Source organism: Moschus berezovskii, chromosome 5, assembly GCF_049115385.1.
Source record: "Moschus berezovskii isolate FMDL1 chromosome 5, NW_MosBer_1.0, whole genome shotgun sequence".
Classification (NCBI taxonomy): Eukaryota; Metazoa; Chordata; class Mammalia; order Artiodactyla; family Moschidae; genus Moschus; species Moschus berezovskii.
In genome coordinates, this window is record NC_142464.1 from 32,248,748 (window position 1) to 32,269,940 (window position 21,193).

At 46.6% G+C, this 21,193-nt stretch overlaps 1 protein-coding gene across 1 annotated transcript; it reads left to right on the top strand.

Annotated features, from left to right (window-relative positions):
• The first annotated feature begins 484 nt into the window (after window positions 1–484).
• On the top strand, window positions 485–19,699 carry C5H4orf54 (chromosome 5 C4orf54 homolog). The gene is made up of 3 exons (XM_055434758.2): window positions 485–725; window positions 1,544–6,990; window positions 15,033–19,699. The coding sequence occupies exons 1-2, from the start codon at window positions 658–660 to the stop codon at window positions 6,951–6,953; spliced, it is 5,478 nt and encodes a 1,825-aa protein (XP_055290733.1). The 5' UTR covers window positions 485–657; the 3' UTR covers window positions 6,954–6,990; window positions 15,033–19,699.
• Window positions 19,700–21,193: the final 1,494 nt, after the last annotated feature.

The window sequence follows — 21,193 nt, forward strand, 5'->3', positions numbered from 1 at the left end:
GAACACAAATTTAGCAAGTCCCTTCTTTCTCTCTCACTTTTTTGTTCTTTGATTCTCTCCCTCCTGTTTCTGTTTCTTTCTCTCTTTTACTCTCTGCCTCTAGCACTCTGGCTCTCTATCCACATTATGATACTTGATATTTCCAGCCTTCCCTATGTCATGTTTTCAGTGGCAGTGGTGTGGGCAGGAAAGACTTGTCCTGGGAGAATGACAGGGCTGCACTGTCCACATCCCAAGGATGAGAAGGTGGATGCCTCAGTTGCTAGGGGCTCCCACTCCATACCACCCCCCATGCCCAGCCAGAGGAAGGAACATTTTTCAGTGAGGGGGTGGCCTTCATGTTGGAAGGGGACGGTTGACGGTGTTATTTTTGTTTCTCACAAATGTGAATGTTTAAAATAGTGCTTTATTCAATCGGCATAAGTGACACATGGACTATGTATAGTGGTGGCACTGGGCCTGGTAGGCGATGGGAGCCAGATCTCACCAAACCAAGAGCTGTGGTTCTCCACTGATAGACCCAAGGGATCTGCTCTGAGGATGGTCGGCACAGAACCCCCATCTGGGGTTGCCTGGCAAATACACTTGCGCAACTCCTGAATTGTTTGAAATGAAAGGATCTCAGAGCCAGTGACCTAGGATCCTGGCTTCGGGGCCATGGGGCATGCCAGTGGGTCACATTTCCTCTCTGAACCTCCGTCCAAGCCGCACTGTACTCGTGAAGGGTAAGTGTATTCGTTGTTCTTCCATGCCTTCTGACTCGGTGCCCTGCAGGTCTGGAATCCAGCCAGTGTAACTGAATCGTGAGGCTGCAGCTCAGGCTATATATAATTGGAGGTTTATTGTCTTGCCATGGTTTTGGAAGTTTAGGGGACTTTTTGAGATTGTAGGGATTTGAAGTAGTGTCAGTTTGGAACCACGTGGAGCTTTTTAGTGACTCTAATTAAAAGTTTATTTCAAGTGTTAAGTTTCAAGTCTCTGAAAATTGCCCTTTTACACTTTAGTCAACAGTAAGGGCTGGAGGAGTGCTTCCTATTTTTAAACAAACAGATTATGTTTCATAAAGTGGAACTTTGGGGAAGGAGGGATAGAATGTTTTATTCCTACAAAAGGTAGTATTACCAGAACTCAACTGATTTAAGATGAAAGAGAAAGAAAAGGCACAGATTTTCAGACAAACGTAAAGCTGCCATATGTCCAAGGGAGATTTTGAAGTCTTTCTGGGCTTTCCGTAATTGATTTGAAATGCACTGCTGAATTCAGATTTATTTAAGAACAAGGAGGGGGGCATATTTAATCAGACTTGGGAATGAAAGACGGCAGTGAGTAAAGAATAATTCCATACTTGCTAGACATCCCCGTAATAGATTACATAGGACATTTGGTGGATGTCAATTAGAGCCCACACGTCTTCTCTGCCTCCCACATTCTCTCTTCATCTCAGAGCCTCTTCTCTCTACCCTCAAGTGTGGTTTCAGGATGACTACGGAATAGACACTAAAAATATTTCTGGAATGACGTGACCCACTCTTACCCCATCCAGGAAAGGGACAAGGCTCCACAAGAAACAGCACATGCTTTCCTTTCATTTCTGGAAGTCCCGGAGTCAACCTACAGATGCTGCTTCTTCCGTGGTCGATGGCATTCAGACTCCTAGCTGCCGACAGCGTCAGGCCAACAACTGGACAGAACAGCTTGGCTGCTGGAAGCTGGCCACGGTCTCGGCCAGAGCAGCAGCCCCCTGGCCACAGACCACCTCTGCCACCCCACCCAGGAGACTTCCTACCTCCCTCAGGTTGGCCTGGGCCCCGCCACAGGGGCTGAAGAACTGGGAGGTGGCGGTGGCGGTGGCAAGGGTGCCTGCAGCCTTGGGGCCAGTCCAGGCACGTGGGACCCTACTTCGGTCTACTCTGCAGCCCCTCCAGGGCCAGGGAGGGACCCAGGACAGCCCCATCGCTCACCACTGTCTCCTCCTATCGCTGACACCTAGGCGAGGGCTCAGAATGGAAGGCACCCCTCCTGAACTGAATCTGCAGGCCAGATCCAAGGAGGTGGGGGACAGGGTGAGCGGAGCTCAAGATAGCCAGGAGCTAAAGCAGCAGCTGCAGCCGCTTCCCAAGCCATCAGCCTCCTCGCTGCGAGAAGCAAAATATGTGGAGATGTGCGCTTCAGCTGGAGTCCCGAGGGACAGTCCCTGGACCATGAGACTCACTCGGGAGCAGCGCCAGGGGGATCAGAGGGGCTCGAAGAGTCCCCAGGAGAAAGCCCAAGACGAAGTCAGCAGTCAAGAGCGCGAAGCTCCAGCCCCCCTGAAGAATTCTGTCCCCTCGGAACTCTCCAGATCCCAGCTCTCCGGTACCGATGAGGGCAGCAACCCCTTCTCTCCCTGCTCTTCCTCCTCCCCAGCGGACGGAGCAGAAGAAGGTGACCTGTCCAAGATTGATGGCACCACCACATCCACAGGGGCTCTGGCCACCTCGTCTTCGTCCTTAGGCTTCGAGAGTGACAGTGGTGAGAACCCGCGGAGCTGCCAGCCCAAGGGAGAAGAAGGGGGAAAAGCAGGAGGAGGAGGAGGGGGAGGAAGAGGGAGATGTGGGGAAGGAGATGCCACAGCCTGCAGAGACATCATTGCCAAATCTCAGGGCAGCCGGGACCCCCCCAGAAATCAGGAGGCCCATTACATCACCACCCATGAGATCCAGCTGAGCGAGGTGGAGCAGGACATGGACTTCGACGTGGGCCTGGCCTCCCGCTGGGATTTCGAGGACAACAACGTGATCTACTCATTTGTGGACTACGCTTCCTTCGGTGGCAGCGACGAGACCCCAGAGGACGTCACCACCCTGACCGAAGAGGATGACGACAACAGCTGCTACCTTAGCACCACTCCCAGCACCAACGCCACCCGGACACCCAGCCCCACCAGCAGCGACCCCGCCCGCCCCAGCGCGGGCAGCGGCGGCGGCGGCGACACCAGCAGCACGGAGGTGGGCAGCGGCCCCTCGGACGGTGACCCCACTCCCCCACCCACGGGGCCTGGCACGGCCACCCCGCGGGAGCCCTTGCCCGAGCCCCCGGAGGCGGCTTCAGGGGCAGCAGCAGCCACCGCCGCCAGCAGCTGTGGGAACGCAGCAAGCCAGATCCTCCTATCAATCAAACCGACTTCCCGGGCTATAAATGAGCCTAGCAACGTGTGTGCAAAGCAAAACATTATTTACGCTGCCAAGCATGAAGGCGACATGAGCCTCCGCGTCTCTACAGCTGCTGAACACAATTCCAGTTCGCTGAAGCAAGACCCGGCTGCAGCCGTGGCTCAGGACCATGCAAAGAAATTCATCGCTGTCCCTGCTCGCCTGCAGACCCGGTGCGGGGCCATCCGGGCGAAGGAGCTGGTGGACTACTCCAGTGGAGCCTCCAGTGCCGTGAGCGAGCTGGACGATGCGGACAAAGAGGTGCGTAACCTGACCTCCCGGGCCTTCCGGAGCCTAGCTTACCCCTACTTTGAGGCTCTGAACATCAGCTCCCGGGAGTCCTCCGCGCTCTCCGAAGTCGGCTTTGGGCGCTGGTCGACTTTCCTGGACTTAAAATGTGGAGGTGTTGGAGCCAGGGTGGAACAGAGCCTCCTGAGGAGCAGTGCGGCCTCAGTGGCTGCAGGGCTGAGGAAGGGCACTGGGGCCAGGACCACGGCAGACCAGCTCTACATCCAATCCAAGAAGTCCCAGACCAAGGCCTTGGAGTTCGTGGTCAGCAAAGTCGAGGGCGAGATCAAACACGTGGAGACACCTCTGTGTTTCCAGAAGCAGGTCCAGTCGGGTCCGCGCGTGGTCACCCTTCTCGAGCCTCTGAATTTACGCAGTGAGAGCAAAGCCAGCTTGGCCGCGGGGCCCTGCAAAGCCACCAAAGGCCCCAGCAAGGGCCCCGGGTCAGTGTACACGGATGATGGCTCAGAGACCTCTGAGAGCGGCAAGCCGGCCTCCCGCGCTGATGGCCCCCAGAAGTCCAAGTTTGCTTCCAGCCTGCTCAAAAATGTCATCTCCAAGAAGATGCAGCGGGAACACGAGTTCAAAATGGAGAGGGGAGAACTCAGCGACACATCCCACCATCACCTCTCCAGGACCTCCAAGGAGACGGAGGGTCCTCCCCCTGGGGCTGAGAAGCAGCGCGAGAGGGGTCTGCAGAGGCAGAGTTCTCGCCACTCCGAGGCCGGCTCCGAGTATACGGTGGTCAGCATGTCTGACGCCGGTGGGGAGGGGGCCGTAGCTGGGTCTAAATCCCCCATCTTCAAAGCCAGCGCGCCTCGGGAGAGCCATGCAGGCTCTGGCCGTCATTTTGCCGATGGACTCCCAGAAGTGTGTGAAATTAAAAAGAGTGCCTCAGAGACTGTCAAGGGCATCTTCCTCCGCAGTCAGAACAGTGCATTCCGGTCCTGGAAGGAAAAAGAGGCTGAGAAGCGTGAAGAAAGAGCCCCCATTGGGAAGCTGAAACTCCCTAAGGGGGGTGACTGGAGGGCCGACCTGGGGGAGATCTCTGCCAGCAAGTCCACCATCATGTCTCGCCTCTTTGTCCCCAACATCCAGCAGACACCCAAGGATAAGCAGCCGGGGAAGCAGGCCACCAAGTACCCTGCTGCTCAGGCCACCTCCACGGCAGTGATCCGACCCAAGGCTCCCGAAATCAAGATCCGTCTGGGGAGCGTGCAGCAGCCGAGCTCGGACTTCAACATTGCCAAGTTGCTCACGCCCAAACTGACCAGCGGCAGTGCCTCCAACCTCTTCAAGACCATTGAGGAGAACAGCAGGGCCCAGCAGAAGCTCTTCCGGGGGGACAACCTGGAAAAAGTGCCCCAGTTCCAGGTGAGAGACGTCAGGGACAAGTCCAAGGCCCAAGGCCCCCTCCATCAGGTGAGAGATGTCCGGAAACTAATCAAGGGGTCAGGGGACAGCAGTGACAAGGGCAGCGTTACCCCAGAGCAGGGACTGACTGGGCCCAAACCCAGGCAGCTGGCTCCTGCTGCTGGGGGATCCGGATCCTTGTCCCCCATGGTGATCACGTGCCAGGCTGTGGTGAACCCCAGGGAAGACAGCACCGAGCGAGAGCCCAGGGAGAATGTGGGCAAGGGAGGCGGCAGGGTCTTGAACTCCTCCTCGCCAGAAGGGACCGTCTTGGTGCACAGGGCATCTGGCAGGCTGCCGGTAGCCACCATCGCCCCCAATAAGCCTGAACAGGGCTCCTACCTGCCTGTGCTCAAGATCGTCTCCAAGGCTCAGAAGACCCCAGAGAAGGTCAAGGAGGAGGAAGTCAAGGAGGAAGGGAAAGGCCCCAAGACATCCCGGAATGCCCTGGAGAAGCTGACGGCGGCCGTGAGGTCCATGGAAGAGCTGTACAGCTTCAACAGGAACGAGTGGAAGCGGAAAAGCGACCCCTTGCCTCTGCTGACCGACAGCCACGTCCTGTCGCTCATCGCCAGCGAGGAGAGGGAAGGGGCCGGGGGCGGCGACCCCGACAAGTTGGCCAGACGGCTGGGCGAGGCGGAGGAGCCGCGGGGCGTCGGGAACAAAGGCGGGGTGGTCCTGAGAGGGGGCCCAGAGCGTCTGCAGCGGAGAAACTCCAACCCCAGCTCCGAGAGCGTGTCTGCCCGCGCGGCCGCCTTTGAGAACCTGGCCAGGGAGCGGCCCCGGTCCCTCTATATTCCCGCGCTGCACAGGGAGGCGGACAGAACCCAGCCGCTGCCGCCGCTCCCCAGCCAACGGAACGTCTTCACAGTGAGCGCCGGCAGCCCCCAGAAAACCGGGGGGGTCGCTGGCAAGTTCCCGCAAGGCCCTTCTCCGGACAGTCCCTCGGCGGCCGCCAAGGGCGTCAAATCGCAGGGACTGCGGTCCCTCAAGATCTCTCCGGCCACCCGGGCACCTCTGGAAGAGGTGACCAACAGGAAGATCGGCAGCAATTTGGAAAAGAGCAGTAGTGACTGTGAAAATTACCTGACCATCCCTCTTAAAGGAAGCTCTGCAGCGGGAGAGCTTCCCGGCAGGCCTGGGGCGGGGAGAGAGGGACCCCCAGTTTCTTCAGCTGCGGCCACTCTCTGCAGCTTGCCCCCCCTGAGTGCCCGCAGTCAGGTCCCCACTAGTCCCAAGGGCTCTCAGGTCAGTGGAACCAGCCGGCCAGCTTGGCGCACCAAACCTGACCACCCCCGGGAGACAGTAGCTGCCCCCACAGGGCCCCAGAGCCCTGAGCATCCCCCCACCGCCATCTACCACCAGCAGCCACTGCCCTTCACCCTACAGAGCGCCCAGCCCCAGGTCCTCTGCTTCTCCCCGCCAGGCATGCCGGCCCCGGCCCCTGCCGGCCCGGCTCCTGTCCCCACAGACCCCTTCCAGCAGACCCCACCCCAGCAGACCCAGCGCAAGATGCTCCTGGATGTGACCACTGGCCAGTACTATCTGGTGGACACACCAGTACAGCCCATGACCCGGAGACTGTTTGACCCCGAGACGGGGCAGTATGTGGACGTGCCAATGACCTCCCAGCAGCAGGCAGTGGCTCCCATGTCCCTCCCTGTGCCTCCCCTGGCCCTGAGTCCTGGGGCCTATGGACCCACTTACATGATCTACCCCGGGTTTCTGCCCACGGTGCTGCCCGCCAACGCCCTGCAGCCCACGCCAATCGCTCGCACTCCAGGGGGCGGTGAGCTCTCCCCGCTGACAGCAGAGGCCCCCAGCAAAGAGGCAGCTGCAGCATTCACCGAGGCCCCCTACTTCATGGCCTCTGGTCAGTCTCCCGCCTCCTCTTCCTCCTCTGCCCCGGCAGCCACCTCCCAGCTTGTGGGGGCCAAAGGCTTTGCCCAGCTGCACAGCAAGCCTGTCATCAGCATCACCTCACAGCCCCTGGGGCCACGGATCATCGCACCCCCCTCCTTTGACGGCACCACCATGAGCTTCGTGGTGGAACACAGATGATGAGTGGTCACCAGAAAGCCAAAGGGAGCAGCTGCTGGTGAGTGACCATCACTTTGATAATCAGGTTTGAGGGATTAAGGGGAGTCCTAATGCTTTGTGTTTGAAGTGGCAGGTTTATAGCAGAGGAGGTATTTTCCTGAGAATAGAATCCCATTCAAATTATTAGGGAGCTAATTTTCCTGCCAAGCTTCCTTCTCTCCCCACTCCTCAGCCCCACAGCTGGCCTTTTCCCTTTGACCTTTTCAAATTGCCTGAGTGTTTTTCCCACAGTGAGTAGGAGGGATCTATCAGGGTTAGCCTTGGGTGAAGATTGGCAGGGGAAGAAATGAAAACCTGGTCTGGATTTTGTGGAGTGAGCTTTATTCCTTGCAGCCCCAGTGACAGAGGCACAGGACATCTTTGGAAACACCATTACTCTGGTTGCTCCTCAGAGTAAGGAGAGTCGAAGACTGACTTTTTCTTGTTAAGAAATTTTCTAAAATCTTCAGAATGGCTACTGTCCATCCCCCACATCTTTCTCTTGAAGTTTCTTATACCAAGAGACTATTTTTAAGGTCTTGTTTTTGCTTTCAGACAGTCATAATACTTTGTTTAGGCAAGTCCAAAGTCTTTACAAAGTCTTTAAGGTATTTTACACACACACGGATGCACACACACACACATGGCTTGACCCCTATGGGATAGAAGATTCCCAAGCTGCAGTGGCTCCTGGGATGAAGCTGCTGTGTTTGATCCAGTCTGTTCAGAGTGAATCCACTATGCTCTGCTGGGTATGTCTACAAGGTACCCTTTCCTATCTGCATTCTCTCCCATCAGAAAAGAATCAACTCCCTCTTGTTCCCCTCTCTAAATGAAGTAGATGTGGATTCTGACACCGGAGCCCATCCAGATTCACTGGTGGGAATCCTTCCTGTGACTACAGTCCATGGAACTTGATAGGAAGGGGAGCCAGGTTTTTCTGAACCAGGACACTTTAGGTCAAGCACATAAGGCAGGGGCAACCTTCAAACAGGCTTCCCTGGTGGCTCAGTGGTGAAAGGGAGATGCAGGTTCAATCCCTGGGTTGGAAAGATCCCCTGGAGAAGGAAATGGCAACCCACTGTAGTATTCTTGCCTGGAGAATTCCACAGACAGAGGAGCCTGGCGGGCTACAGTCCATGGGGTCGTAAGAGTCGAACATGACTGAGTAGCTAAACACACACACACACCCTTCAGATACAGCAGGAAGCTGCCAGCACTGGGGGGACAGATTTGCCCTCTCCTTCTGTTGTCTTCACATGAGGAAGGGTTGACAGTATAAATGCTTCTAAGGGGTTTCATACCTTGGTAAGAGCATACTGAACTGAGAAAGGAGAGGAACAGGGGAGGAACCCTTTCTATGCTCACATGAAAAAAATAAGCCATTCCTGTCTTCTCTGTACTGAAAAGAAAGGGAGGAACATTGTTTCTTTCTGCAATGAAAAAGGCTTAAATTAGGGAGTAGGATCAGAGTGCCAGCATCTTTTCACCAGTTGTGTGTTCTGGGGCATGCAAAGTCTCTAGGACCCATGACAACTGTGTGTCAATGATTTCTACTGCTCAACATTTGTGTGAATGTCAGATCATGTAACAGCTGTTGCAAAATATAAAATCTTTCCAAATTAAGGGATTTTCCTATGTATTATATTTACTAGGCTGCAAAATAAACAATAGGCCACTGTTCAGTAATCCTTGGATCTTTCTCTAAAAATTCAGGTAAAAGCACAACACTCATTTCACTTCTAATTTAGAAATAGATGATTTGCAACGGGCCGTATGTAATGAACACAAATAAAGAAGGGAGGGAAAGTTTAAAGATAAATAATGCAACTGTTGATCAATGTAGAAAATAAAGAAATATGCACTTGGAAGAGGCCCCAATTTAGAGAGAGCTTTGCAGAAGAAAAGGAGTAGCCTCTAGACAAAAGTGTTTTCATCTTCTGGACAGGTGGGATGTTTACCTAAGGCTGTTTGGGAGCAGCTAATCCTGGGAGGCCTTTGTGTGGGTTGTGGAGGCGCAGGGCAGGGGGAAAGGAGGACAGAGCCCCGAGGAGGGAGGAAGTGGCACAGGCTAGCTTCGTGTCCTGTAGCAGCTGCCTCTGGCCCTTCTCCCATCTGCTGAGTCTGGAGAGATTAGGCCGGAGTGGTTTCCATCAGACACAAACACAAACCCGAGTTTTTTGTACTAGAGATTTGAACAGTGATTTGTTTGAAAGCTTTTCGCTTCTTTAACATTAATTTTACTCCACAACCCTGAAGATAGACAGAAAGGCAAAAGCTGGCTTCAAGATTTAAGGCTAGTCAAGGAAATAACTGGAGCTTCCCTGGTGGCTCAGAAGGTAAAGAATCTGCCTGCAATGCAGAGACCTGGGTTCAATCTCTGGGTCGGGAAGATCTCCTAGAGAAGGAAATGGCAACTGACTCCATGATTCTTGCCTAGAGAACTCCATCGACAGAGGAGCCTGCAGACTACAGTCCATGGGGTTTCACAGAGTCAGACACAACTGAGCAATTAATACACATACACACACAGAGGAGTTAATTATTAGCTTTCTGTGTATAGGTGAAAATCTAATTACCCAAATTCAGATGATAACTAAAATCCTTCAAGACTCAGCATCCTGAAAGTTCTATGCCACTTGCCAAAGAAAAGTCAGGTTAAAAAAAAAAAAAGGAAATGTATAGTTCTTTTCTTTGAGTGAAAAAATTTAAACATGGTTCAGATATAGCAAAAATTACATGGTACACCCCCGTTCATCTGTTGGTGTTCGTACGGACAGTCAGTGTGAGAGGCCTGGAAGCTAGTTTCAGTTTAAGATTTCCTTTGAAAACCAGACTTATTCCAGAGTTTTTTCTTGAGGTAGAGTAGGGTTTTATGTGCCCCTCTCAACTAAGAAGTCACATAAATGACTTGATCCAAACACAGCATTTCATAGAGAAGAAAACTGGGGCTTTAGAAAGAAGTGGTTTTGCTGAGGTCCCTAGAGAAGGAGAGAACCAGGATCCATGGGGCTGGCTCCTGGCTCCTGGACCACACAGTATACTGTTTGTTTGTTGGTAGGAGTCATGAAACAAAAAAGGATGACAGATGAGCCTAATAAGCCCGGTTCTGGCAGCCAGGACACCTTGGACCTGCTCTGATTCTCTTGACTTTTGTAAAATGAACGTTTAATAAAACGCACTAACTCCTTCATTCATTCTCTGAGCATGAATTCCATGTTGACACTCCATCAGCCACGGTGAACTCTGTGGTGAGGCTATGAACCCACATGTGACCATCCTATTAATACAAGCCAGGAGCCTGCACTCCAGCTGGAAGACACAAGCCGTACACACAGAACTGCAAAACCAGTGTTCAAATCCTGTCTTAACCTTTAAGATTCCTTCCAGCTCAAATAATAAGTATTTCATCATCTATTTTTAGCTGCACATTGTAACCAGGAGCCTTACTTTCTCCCCCATATAGATTTGAGTATACCCAGCTGCTGCTCCTCTCAGAGTATTCTGTTATGAATTTTCCTCTAGTGTCACTTTTATAGGTGTGTCTTTACTATTTCTCTTCTTCCTGTGAACAAAATTGCAGTGCTCCTCAATCTTTGCCAGGTCACAACCCATCTCAGAAGCTAAGTAGTAATATTATGTATTTCATTTGTATTTAGTAATGACATCACACAGGGTGATAAATGGACCAAATTGTTGCCAGCTGGTGGCCAGAGACTTACAACAGAAACCCACTGGGAACACACCAGTGTGCTGGGCATACCAGTTCAAAACTTCCCAACTCTCTCCTTTTTTGTTAGGCCTTTTCTGTTTTAGGCCTTTGTTGTTCGCTATGTTTTGTTTTGGAAGTCCCTTCTCCACGGTATCTTTGATGCCTTTTCTGACGAGATTATTTTTATTTTGGATTTCTGTCATTTGAGGCATGTAGCTATGTGTTTCCTTCCCTAGCATATTCAGTCTCCTGCTTTCTCCTGCCCACCCACTTACATGCTGTATTTTTGATTTAAAATTGTATCTGAGACTTGATACTAAATACCATTTACAAGGGCATAAAGATGAATATGTAATAATAACAACAGAAAACTTTCATTGGCACCATTCCTGCCACCCAGTAGGGACTGCAATTATTTTGTTTCCTTTGAATGTCTTTTCTTTTCTTAATACTTGACCCATTTGCTTCTTCATTTCTGAGTGTGCCTTATACGTTCTCGTGTCATTGTTCTTTCTTTTTCTCCTCACTTCTTCAGAGTTATTTCTACCTCCTGAGTAGAGCCCCAGACATCAGCCACTGAAGAGGAAGGAGACAGGGAGCGGATTCAGGGGAAACTATTTTCATAGGGTTCTCTAAAGGGGCCCCATGGAGTCCTTAGATCATTAAACCCTGTCCCCTTAGGTAAAAACTGTGGGAGAAGATTGAGGCTAACCCTTCTTAAGTCACAGTGTCCATCTAGGGCAGAACTGGGACTCAAACCTGAATTACCCCAGACCGGAGTCTATTTCCATTTGCTTCTTTCTCAATGCTGTCCAGTCCGCTTCTCTTTTTCTCCCACTCTTCTTTATGCTCCTCCATCCTGGGGTCGGGCCCACACCTTCCTTTCCCTCTTTTCTTCCCTTTCCATTTGTTTGAGAATTTGCTTTCTGTTTTTTGATAATTTCTTTTTTATTCCTTATTGTTATTTCTTCTTTCCCATTCCCTTGAAGTTGATTTGGTTTAAAGCCCCACCTTGCTTTTTCCCTTCTCCTCCCTTTTCTGTTTGGAGTCTGTTGTCATCACAGACTAGACCACTTCAAGGGCGGGCTGGAAGTGGTGGCTCCCTCACCTGTGTTCTCGGCAGTCTCGCGCACGAGGTCAGATGGCAGGCTGCAGGCAGCACACTCGACATTTCATTTTCAGCTTATCCCTTGATCACATTCCTGAATCAATTCATTTATATCTGTTTTTTCCTACCTTGATTGTGGCTTCCTCTCCTGTTGATTATATATGGCTGCTGTTGGATTATCTTCCTTTTGTCTTTTTTTTTTTGCCATTTCTTCTCTCCCTTTCTCTTTTCTTAGATTGCAGCTTTCCTCATTCTTATTATTTTGTGCTTTTCTCTACAGATTTTTTTTGGTCATTGTATTTTCCTCAAACCTCTATAAACTTAATAAGAAAGGAAAATGAATAGCTAATATGTATTCATTTATTATATACCAAGATTTAACATCATGCTGCTTGATTTCTTATCCCCATTTGACAAGTGAAAAAATAATTTTTCCAGATCAACAGATCAGCTGAAATCCAGGCCCCTTGAGCTCAGCGGCCATGGGCTGCCCACTTTCTCCCTCTCTGCCCTGCACATCTCAGTTCCTTGTGAATTGTCCCTCTTTCTTAACTGGGAAAAGCAGAGAGCATAATCTAAGAAACTGATCTTCAATTGGGCAATGTCTAGCATATATTAAGCCTCCCTGTGTGTTTCTCTTTTGATTAAAAAATTAGGTCTCGTTAGTCATTAGAACACTGTACGTCCCAAAGAGAAATAGTTTCAGCACTTCTAGGGGCTGTGGCTGCCAGTGTTTGTGTGGGCGGGGTGGGTGGGGGTAATCTGTGTTGGCGGGGGAGGGACAGGTAACTCGGGGTGGGGGTGGGGGGCAGGGATGGGATGTCACCTGTAAGCAGGGTCTGCTAAATGCCGATGGGGACACGCATTTCAGTCCAAAGGAAGCTGTGTGGCTTTGACTGAAACCCAGATATGTGTGCCTTGAAGTCAGGCATCCTGGCTCAAAATCTTCCCCGAGACAAATGACTCGCCCTCTCTGGACCTCAATTTCCTCAAGGGTAAAGTGGGGATAACTTGCAGGAGCATTGTGAAGACTGAATCATAAAATCACTGCAAAGGACATGGCACACAGTCCACGCCCCGTCCTAAGAGTTCAGTTTTCCTTGGAGACTAGAAGCTCATCAATGCCCCAGAAGCCCCTCATCTCTCTGGGGCCTCCACAAGGCAGAAAGTCAGCCCTTTCTCCTGCATACTCTCAGGGCAGCCTCAGGGGCCGGTGTGCAGGATTTCTTGGTATTTCTCCAAAACAGAGGTCATGCTCACAGCTCTGCAGTCCCCTTTGTGCTGCCTGACCCCCTGGGCCCGGAGTTGGCTGTGGCCAGGGTCCTCTAGTATCCCCCACACTTTTCAGCATGTTATATGGCTCTGGATGGTGATTTTCCCCTCTCTCTGGACACAGGCCTGTGTGGAGCGAGGGAGAAGCTGACCCAACATCCCTGAACTCTGTCATGGGTTCCGCCCTAAAATCATGAGAAGTCATCCAGGCCAGGCTGGCTGGTGACAGTACAGTCACCCCCTCCCTTCCCTGACTTCATTGTGGCCCTCTGCCAGGTTCAACTGTCAATCATTGTTTCAGCCTTAACAGGAACTAGAGCAACCTTATTACTTTCAAGATTTTAAACACGGTTCCTCTGAAGTTAATATATACTAGCAGAAGCAATATCCCACAAATGAGTGAAAAGATGTTACCTAGACGGCAAGTCCCTGAAAATGATCCCAGCAATTGGTAGAAGCAGATTTCTCCTCCGTTCCTCAGCTTGCTCCCCGACCCCGGGTGTTCCTGCTCTCTCTCGCCGTTTCCCTGTCTCCCCTCTCTGCTCAAGGGGTCCTTGCAGACTTTGCTTCTTGACAGGACTCAGCCTGAGTTGTCCTTAGATCCACTGACATTTTTCTTCTTGGTCTCCTATTTTCTTTTCCTCCCCTCGTAATTATGTTTTCTTTTCCTGTTCTGCGTGTCCTAAGGTAGAAAAACTTAAGCAAGTGAGAAGTTTCCAGACCCACAACAGTCCCTTTTCTCTTGAAAGTCATTTCTTGGTATAAAGCACAAAAGGGTAAAATCAACCAACTTGAAATATATACATATGAGCTCTAAACTTATAATTAATCTTATAGACTTCTTTTTCCTTAAGTATATATTTAACACAGGTCAGTTTCTAGGTGGCAGGATTAAAATATCCTTTACCACACTACTCTGATTGCATATAATTGATTAGATAGCTGTTATTTGATACTTCTGGAAGGTTGTTTTTCACATGATAGAGTCGTCTAATCCCTAAAAAAATATTACCTGTAGGCCACTCTATTTCTGTCTTCATAATATTATGTTCAAATTTCAACTCCCAAAGGTTAATTTTAAAAAGTTCTTTAGGCAAAGTTGTATTAGATATGCAATATATGGAGAGGTTGACAGAAACAAAGGGCTAATTTTCAGTAAGATTTTGAACACATCAATGCTTGTTTTAGAATGGATTGAAACAAGTTATAGACTCTAACCAGTATATCTCATTTCAAACAAAATGTGCAGTATGAAATTCCACATAATTTAGGTGGTGACTGTTCACTTTAAAGTATAGAGTTTATTCATTTAACTAAATTAATAACTCATGATAAATTTCAAATGTTTCAATTTAGTTTAAATATAATTTTTGCATATTTTAAGAATGGCAAGCCACTCCAGTACTCTTGCCTAGAAAATCCCATGGATGGAGGAGCTTGGTAGGCTGCAGTCCGTGGGGTCGCTAAGGGTCGGACACGACTGAGCAACTTCACTTTCACTTTTCACTTTCACACATTGGAGAAGGAAATGGCAACCCACTCCAGTGTTCTTGCCTGGAGAATCCCAGGGAAGGGGGAGCCTGGTGGGCTTCTGTCTATGGGGTCACACAGAGTCGGACACGACTGAAGTGACTTAGCAGCAGCAGCAGCAAGAACATCTGTTATAATATTTTCTGTTATGGATGATTTCAGTATAACTAAATATTTAAAATAATTTCTGAATGGATTGACTGTATTTAATTCAAGTTTCAAAAAGATGTCCCATTTGGGGCAATTTCTTGAAGTCAGTAGGATGTCTAGTAGGTTCAGAAACACATTCTCCAATTTTAAAATGTGCACTTGAGCATTATTCACACTGATATTAGCCAAATAGTTAAATAAAATGTATCTTGGCATTTTTCTTGCTTCCTTAAGACTGAGATTTACTTTTAGAACTAACAGTCTTTTCTTTGACTATGTTTGTTTATAGGAGCAAGACAGAAAGATGGACAAACCTTCTTAAATCTGAAGGCTTCATTGTAACAACACTAAGAATCACCTGAAAAACTTCCTCTAGATATGTTATTCTTAGTTTTTGCTTCTTATAAACAAGTGTGTAAGTTTCTATATTTTTCTGAATAACCCTGTTAAGACACTTTGTGTTATTGCTGATTGAATGGTTGCCTTTTTCCTATGTGAAACTATTTCCTTTTGTACTTTAATATAAGCTTTCCCTTCATCTTTCCTTCCTGCATTTGTGACTAGGCAAACCATCTCTTACATGTTCTTGTAGTTCAGTCAAAACATGCAACAGAAGAAGATTGGTTTTGTTGTAAACCAAACTGGCCAATCAGTCATTTGGATCACAAATCTCCCTACAGATTCTTGCAATATATCAGGACTGGCTGGCAGAGTTGTAGCATTTGTCTGGGTTTAAATATGATGGGTCTGTTTTTTGAATTATAGACCAGCCAAGCCTAGTCATTCTCTTGGTTATGTTTTATATGTCCTTTTATTGGGTTTAGCATGATTTAAAATGTGATTGTGAAAGACAGTGGTTTTAACTTTTGTGCCTTGTTTTAACTTTCCCATTGGTACAATGCCATGACACCATTTGTTGACTTAAAATAGAATGGTTTGAAAGACTGGAGAGCCAGTGGTTGCATTTATGATTAAGGTCTTAGTTTTAGAAAGGTATAAAATATCTATTTCCCTCTAGAATCCAAGCTTTGCTATGAATGTGGAGGATTATATTCTTCTTTAATGATTCCCTCCATAGTTGCATACTCCTCTCTCTCTCACAGATTGTTTGGAGTCTGAAGTGTGACCTGTTTGGGGTAGTGGAGCAGAAAGTGAACTCTGATTTGGTGGCTCCGATTCTCTCCAGCCGTCACCATGCCAATAGCAGTGATCTGGGTTTATATCACTTGCTCCTTACGGTTTTAAGAGATGTCAAGAATCCAAATCATAACATCTTTCATTGACATTCATTACTGCCTCAGTTGTAGCCCACTTCTGAAGGTTATTTTAGTGAGTGTTCATGGTAAGTTTTGAAGAGCTGATTGAACAGATAAATATTTAGCTCATCATAATTTATAAGTGAGTCAATATATTATATATTCAACAAATGTTACATCGAAATATTTCTTACTTTTAAAAAGAATAACTTGAAGGTTCTCCTGGACTTTTCAAAAAGGAATCTCCTCTTATTTACTTATTTATTCAAAGGTAAAGCATTCTGGTAATTTTTTAAACCTTATTTTTATTTTAATGATCATCAATATTGATTTTTGCTTATAATTGGGTCTTGAAACCACAGAACTTTATATGGTAAAGTGGTTCATGACTGAAAATATGTGTTATGCTTCCATCTCAGTTGTACTCTTTAGAAAAAAACCCTCAATTTTCAGGGCTTTCCTTAAAGGGCTCTTACTCTGAAAAGAAGTTCTTTTGGGTAAAAGGAAGGGTTTGAGACAGGAATAGTCAGCTCTGGTCACAGTTCAATCAATCATTGGGCTGATGAGTTGTGAAATGAGGAGACTGCCTCTATGAGATATGAAGCATGAAATATGAAATAGTCTCTGTATTTGGAAAAGATGCCCTTGTGCCATAATTGGGGGAAGTGTTATTCCTTTGTTATAGAAATCATCTTACTCAACTCCATCAACAGATTCACCCCAGAACTTAATTTTTCATTACTTGGAAGTGTCTCTCACAGCATCAGCCCTTCCTTATATTCAGTAGAGATGTTCTGGGTCTGGGTCACTTAATAATGAAACAAGAATGTAGAATCAGTTAAGGATCTCAAACATAATACTCAGATAACTTATAATGCTTTCAGAACACTGAAATCTCAAATATTGAACACATCCTGTGAAACTCAGATAGAATTTCATAGATAGAACCAGAATTGACAAGACTATTTCAAAACTACATGTGACTTTTAGGAAAACCCAGTGCTGGTGTTAAGTAGTCAACTACTTCCAGGTCTCCAAAAAGAGAGACATCTCCTTTCCTAGAGAATGTGGTGGAGTCTTACCTACCAAGGGTCTGGGGATCCCATAAGCTACTTACCACTATTTATTATTATTTTTCCCTAACAGATTTGAGCCTCAAATTTTCACATTGAGGTAACTAGGAAAGAAAGAACTTTGCATTTGTTGGCCCTATCAGAGAGGCCGTGTCCTCTGAGAAGCTTCTTTGGTTGTAGTTAATGTCCAAGTCATTAAAAAAAGTGATTTTAAAGTAGTGTTCCATGAATACCGTATCATCTGTGATAATTTCATGGTTCTCTGCTTCATCAAGCCACGAAAAGCAAAGCTGCTAGACCATTTACCACCTCAAATGATAGAGGGGAACATTTTTACAACATGAGGTAAATCTAAATCCTCACTTTTCATTGTTTTATTTGTTGAGGTTGTGTTGATATTTGAATGAAGCAGTTGTGTCCTTCCTTATTCAACCAAAGCTAAGTAGAAAAAGCCAAGAGTATATGAAAACTTCTGGCCCATAAAACCATCACCCTAACAGTGTCCTTTCAGCTACCAAGCTACCTTTTTATGGTTTAAATATACAAAACCATTAATAAAGCACGTAACATTTCCTGTAGGGTTCTTGGAGCTTGAATCTAATTAGAATTGCAGAGTCTGGCTTTTGCCATCTCTTCTTGGGGTAACATGTGAAATGTAGTTTTCCAGATGAACCACAGGGCATTTTGTGTAGAAATCTTGATCCATTTCCCTTTTTTCCTGTTGGTCAAATGGTCAGGTTGAAATATGCTCCTTTTGAATAGTTGTTGGAAAACTGAACACATTTGTAACCAGTACAACAGTTTAATTCACCAGAATGTATTTTCTTGAAAAACACTCTCTGAAATTGCCCTCAGGATGAAAGGAAGCCCAAATATGCAGTTAATGACTTAACATATTGGCTCCCTGTATGTCTGTCTGCATCTATGTTATGTTTGTATGTGTATGGCTCTCTGGATATCATTGAGCAAATAAGCTAAAACAAATTACATTTGACATCTTTGTGATGAATCTTAAATGTTAACATGCACTTCAAAACCATCCTATGTCACTCAGAAATACGTCGCTATATAAATCTTTGTAATTTCAGATTTGATTTCATCCTTCTTGCCTCTTAAAGAGATTTAATGCATTTAAATTATTTTCATATTTCATAGAAATGAAAGTCTGTGTTTGTTACAAATTGAATGCTCATGCTACCTGAAATAATACTTTGGGCTGCAGGACAGTGTTGATTCTTAAGTAGACTGACTATCATCTCATGATAAGTATATATTATATGTGCATGAGAAGACACATTCAATAATAGTCTCTGTGTTTTAAAACCATCACGGTACACATTTTCCTATGTGGTGCTTGAGGAGTTTCATTCTACAGTTTACAAGGTGTAGGTTTGCACCCCAAATTCTCAGGGTATGCTATCTTACCCAAATACTTGAAAGAAAAAGGTGCCCTGTGTTTTATCAGTACTGTTGAGGGGGAAAATTATGTGTAGGTTTGTTTTAGAAAACTACTTATAAAAATCAAATTCACAGAATATGTTAGGCTTTTACATAATTCCTAAAGAGGTATAGGTAGAGATATGATATATATTTTTAAGAGACTGTTTCTATATTCTTAATTAATTTCTGGGTCCTAAGTAGACCTCACAGGTGCATAAAATCATTAATAAATCATGTAGCATTTGCTAAGTTGTACCTTGAGTTTGAATCTAATAAGAATTGCAGACTCCGGTCCTCTGGGGTAAAAATAAAAACACAGGTCCATCTGTGGCATGTGTGATTACAAGGCCCAGGGGAGGATTCTGAAAACTGGAGTATTGATATACCCCATGTCTCAGAAGAGAACTGAACGTTCACAGCATTTGTAAGCTGTTACCATTCTTGTTTCATGTTGCAACTTAGAGAATATTATTAGTTGTATTTGTATTTGATTCATAATGGTGCAAAATAAAACACACACACACAACACATCAAATTTGATTTCTTTTTTTAAGTTTCATACTTGCTTTTTACAAGCTAATTTTAATGGCAAAAAGTCCTTTCCAGGGCTTTCTGAAATTACCTATCATCCCTGTATCCTTTTTCTAGCAGGTGGTCCTTTCTTTTTCTCCCCCTTTGAAGATGTTGGTTTCTATATTTACACTGAACTCATCTTATTGTACAGTAAAGACAGTGGTGGTTGAAAAGAATGTGAAGACTGAGGAAGTTAGGTCCCAAACAAAGGAGAGTAAATTGTGTGGTAAATGGAGAAAGACTTTGGATAACGCTGAACTATACCCCTGACTATGAAAAAAGCCAGTGGGAAATGGAATGAAGGTGACTATTTAAACTGCTCTCATGATAGAAATCTTGGTGGAAGAGTTCCTACTTGAGATCTGCTGTGATTCAGTTATGGAATGCAGTGAGCATGCCCAGTGGGACTGTGAATCCAGCCCAACAGCTCTGAGAATTACTTTGTCAGTGTATTGCATACGGAGAAAATGACTTAGACAAGGACTCTGTGAGACTAGCCTACTTACCTTTAATTGACAGCATCTGTAAGTGATTATGCGATCTTGTGTAATGGTCTTTTGATTCTTTTGAAAAAAAAAAAATGTTGTTGTTTTTTTTTTCCAGTAAAAGTAAATGCAAAGAAAATGTGCATTGTTTTGTCTTTCTTTTAACTTAAGAAACAAGCTTTAGACATTTTCCTTTTTTTCTGTCTTCTAACAAATCTTTCCTTTAATTTAAAACACTCTATTATAATGTTTCTATTATAATTATATTATAACAGAGTGTTTGCCACTCCAGTACTCTTGCCTAGAAAATCCCATGGATGGAGGAGCCTGCTTGGCTGCAGTCCGTGGGGTCGCTAAGGGTCGGTCACGACTGAGCGACTTCACTTTCACTATTCACTTTCACACATTGGAGAAGGAAATGGCAACCCACTCCAGTGTTCTTGCCTGGAGAATCCCAGGGACGGGGGAGCCTGGTGGGCTTCCGTCTGTGGGGTCGCACAGAGTCAGACACGACTGAAGTGACTTAGCAGCAGCAGCATTATAATGTTTCACATCCGGGTTGTATTAGTTTTCTCTTGTGGTAACCACAAACTTAGTGGCTTAAGCCACTGGAAATAGTGGCTTCAGACAACATGAATTTATTATTTTATGGTTCTTAATGTCAGAGTATGATATGGTCTTTCCTTGGACCTAGAGTATTTCACTTAATCAAGGTATCTAAGGCAGCTATGGATGTGAGAGTTGGACTGTGAAGAAAGCTGATCGCCGAAGAATCGATGCTTTTGAACTGTGGTGTTGGAGAAGACTCTTGAGAGTCCCTTGGACTGCAAGGAGATCCAACCAGTCCATTCTAAAGGAGATCAATCCTGGGTGTTCATTGGATGGACTGATGCTAAAGCTGAAACTGCAATACTTTGGCTACCTCATGCGATGAGTTGACTCACTGGAAAAGACTCTGATGCTGGGAGGGATTGGGGGTGGGAGGAGAAGGGGACGACAGAGAATGAGATGGCTGGATGGCATCACCAACTCGATGGACATGAGTTTGGGTGAACTCTGGGAGTTGGTGATGGACAGGGAGGCCTGGTGTGCTGTGCTTCACAGGGTTGCAAAGAGTCAGGCACGACTGAGCGACTGAACTGAACTGAAGGCATCTACATGCTTGCATTATTAAGTAATATTGTGAAGGGCACCTACCAAGGTATGGGATGCTCCACTGACACCAAAGAGCAACCCAGATAACGAATATCCCCAAGGGTTCACACTGAGGTCCAGGAAGGTATTTGTGGTCATCCCCTTCAAAACCAAAATAAATGAGGTGCAGGAAGGATCAGCTCTAACGGTGAAGTTACTATAAACCTTAATAATTGCATTGTGCTATTCCACCAAGCTTCATTGCAGTATACCCATCCTGTCCTGAGTATTCCAGACTCGAGACTATACATGTGGCAGGGTTATGTTGAATGCTCATAGTAATGGCACAGAGATTAGAAGGTGCCCCATCCCTGCAGCCAGCTGTGTCAGCAAACATCTTTAACCTGAGCACTAGCACCCGTGTTCCGAATAGCCCCCTGCCATCTCTAGCACTAGATCATTTTGCTGGCTGTTGAGTTCATTTATGCT

Excerpts from the sequence above, each read along its gene's own strand:
- C5H4orf54 (XM_055434758.2), top strand. The coding sequence starts at position 658 with ATGGGGCATGCCAGTGGGTCACATTTCCTCTCTGAACCTCCGTCCAAG. Across the intron at positions 726-1,543 it reads CCGCACTGTACTCGTGAAGG|GAAAGGGACAAGGCTCCACA; the intron begins GTAAGTGTATTC and ends TACCCCATCCAG.